Source organism: Monopterus albus, unplaced genomic scaffold, assembly GCF_001952655.1.
Source record: "Monopterus albus unplaced genomic scaffold, M_albus_1.0 scaffold284.1, whole genome shotgun sequence".
Taxonomy (NCBI): domain Eukaryota; kingdom Metazoa; phylum Chordata; class Actinopteri; order Synbranchiformes; family Synbranchidae; genus Monopterus; species Monopterus albus.
In genome coordinates, this window is record NW_018128164.1 from 316,913 (window position 1) to 319,655 (window position 2,743).

Consider the following 2,743-nt stretch of genomic DNA (forward strand, 5'->3'; position numbering starts at 1 on the left):
ACTGGCAAACTTGACAGGTAACATCTGATTGCAGGCCCCCAGTAAAGATTTGGTCAATGATGCAGTTACAGTGGTTTGGATTGTTGGCCTTCTTCCCATTGTCATCTCCTGAGGGCCACAGAGAGCACAAGCATAAATACATACACACACCACCAACAACCTGTTTAGCACTTCTGAAGGACTCGGTCTAGCCCTATTTCTCGCTTTACAATTCCACTGCAGCAGAGCCTCTCTGCCACTTCGCAACTGTCTGAATCCTCTCTAGCCAATGAGAGCGAGCCTTACTGCAGGGTCTGTGGGTGAGTTAGCCTGTCATTGCACTGCAGCAGAGCCTATTGACATTCATCACACTGCTGACTTGCTGTCCCTTGGTACACACCACTGTCGGTCTCCTTCGAGTGAAGTTATACGTAGACGTACACTGTGCATTGTGGGCACATCTATGTATAAGTTCACAATCCGGATCAGAGACAGTAGGTGGCACAGTCCCAAACACACACCTCTCAATCTCAATTGACTGTCCTTTGCTGTGTTTCCCTTTCGGACTTGAGCAAGCAGCAGTCCTCGCCTGACAGATAATATTCCTGAATGCACATGGAAGAAAAAAAAAAAAAAAAAATCTAGAGCAAACCTCAAAAATAATGCATTACAGACAACTTGGTCAAATTTATTTTACCCCAAAAGCAGTATAAACAATCACTGGAATTGGTTACAGGGAATTAAGTGAAGCTTACTGATGGTGTCCCCTTTGCAGTGTCTGTGTAGTACATCTAATGCTGCGATGAGAAACTCATGAGCATCTTGCTGCTCGTAGCCCGCGAGATGGCGTGCATGGGTCCACACCAGGTGCAGCAGCCGGAAGGGAATGTGGGGCGAACGATGGCCAGAGTAGAACTAAGAGCAGGGAGGAAAGATTGGAGAGGTGGCGGGGGTGAAGAGGAGTGGTTAGCCTAATTTTACAGGTGATGTGCTTGTATTATGTTCTATCACCTCTTTGCCAGTCTCACAGCCACATTGTTCATTGTCATCTACGTATAACTAACTGTTGAACCATAACACAAATATTCTGTAAGTCAAGGTGATTATCTGGCTCATCTAGACTCGTTACATGTGAATAAATGACAGCACACCCTTAAGGAGAGCAGGTGTGGTGCAAGACGGAGAAAGGAAACAGGGGCATTTGAAGCAAAAAGATCCACGTATATAGTTCTTGGGTTGCCATGGGAATTTGAGGGAGTAACAGTCCAGGTCAGGGTCAGGATACATGCATAAGAAAGTATCAAACTGAGCAGACCTGGCAAGGTGCCGACACTAGAATGAAGTTCCAACCAGAGCTCATTAACGCCAGAAAGGGCTCTCATTTTTCAACATGTTCATGTCACACACGCCTCACTTTACTCTCCACAGCTCCCTCTGAAGTCTGAGTGAGCCTTGAGAGGGAAAACATGCCAAGCTGACGTCTCTTTTGACTCTTGCAAATTCTGCTCCTTTTTCAGCAGTTTGAAGCTGGCTGACAAATGAAAGATGCTACAAGAAGAAGAAACGGGGAGACAACAATGACGAAGAGACTGCCTGATCAAAGCAGGCTGCACCTCTCACCTTCAAAGCTAAAAGCTCTATGTGTGTGTGTGTGTGTGTGTGTGTGTGTGGGTGTGTGTGTGTGTGTGTGTGTGTGTGTGTGTGTGTGTGTGAGTGAGAGAGAGAGAGAGAGAGAGAGGGGGAGTCATAAGAGAGCTTCAGATAACAATTTAGAGGTGTGTGGGAAATATACAACAAAGTTGGGAACAAAGCAAGGAGGTGCAAATACTTGGGAATAATTGTATGTTTAAATAGTCTCCTTTGTCTTAATGGCTGACCCTGAATTCTCTGTTTCAGATGCAGTTGAATGCTCAATCAATGCCTGCCTCCCTGGGTGATAGAGGTGAGTGACTACCTCCTTTGTGTGTTGTGTAGCTGAACAGTTGAGCCAACTGAGACAGGGCAGGGCTCTGTGTGTGTGTGTGTGTGTGTGTCGTGGAGAGAGGGGGAACGGTGATGACTCAACTCATAGCAGCACTTGTCATCTGTGTGCCCATATATACTGGGAAGAGAGAGGGTGTAAGAAAAAAACGAGGCAGTGTGGGAGCAGATCAGGCAACCATTATATAACAATCAGGGCCAATGAGTTTGTTCAACATAAAATGCCCAACTTTTGTATCAAAGAGCTGGGAAAAGGCTATACACAGATATGCAACACAATTTGCAGCGACTGGTCAGGTTCCTGCATTCTGCAGGTCACTGCATCCCGCTCATTAATTTGTTGTGTGGTTCTGTACATTCCTCTCAGGCAGGATTTGTTCCCTCCTGTCTGCCTCCCTTTCTGGACTCGACAGACTCACTGTGAGCGTGACTCAGCGTTCTGCAGTGTTACACTCTGCATTATATAGTTTTTAAAAAAAAATCTCATTTTAACCTAAACAATATGTGTTTCTATTCTTTGTGGGATTACACAACCCTCTGTAACAAGTTCACACACGCAAACTATTCATCATACCTCCTGAAAGAGCTGCGACATCTCACACACCAGACAGGAGTTTGATTGCATCTCACACTTGTGTCTGTCAGAGAGAAAGAAGTCTCGCAGCAGCGGCGTGTGTGTTAGAGCCTGAACAATACAGTTCATGAAACACGTGTTGCCCAGGTTTATTAACCCTCGTAAACCTGAAGGACAAGACAGAGAGGAAGAGAAGGGTGAGAACAACAT

At 45.7% G+C, this 2,743-nt stretch overlaps 1 protein-coding gene across 6 annotated transcripts in view; it reads right to left on the reverse strand.

The window, feature by feature from the left end:
- Nucleotides 1-2,743, reverse strand: part of LOC109973208 (ubiquitin carboxyl-terminal hydrolase 22) — a 23,877-nt gene that overhangs the window by 5,278 nt on the left and 15,856 nt on the right. For 4 of the 6 annotated variants that reach the window (XM_020622615.1, XM_020622614.1, XM_020622619.1 and 1 more), the window contains 4 exons: nucleotides 2,534-2,700; nucleotides 735-894; nucleotides 501-584; nucleotides 3-108 (listed from right to left, as the gene is read on the reverse strand). In XM_020622615.1, coding sequence (XP_020478271.1) covers nucleotides 3-108; nucleotides 501-584; nucleotides 735-894; nucleotides 2,534-2,700 — 517 coding nt within the window. The remainder of the gene's footprint in view (nucleotides 1-2; nucleotides 109-500; nucleotides 585-734; nucleotides 895-2,533; nucleotides 2,701-2,743) is intronic. The other 2 variants (XM_020622618.1, XM_020622616.1) reach the window with 1 other exon arrangement.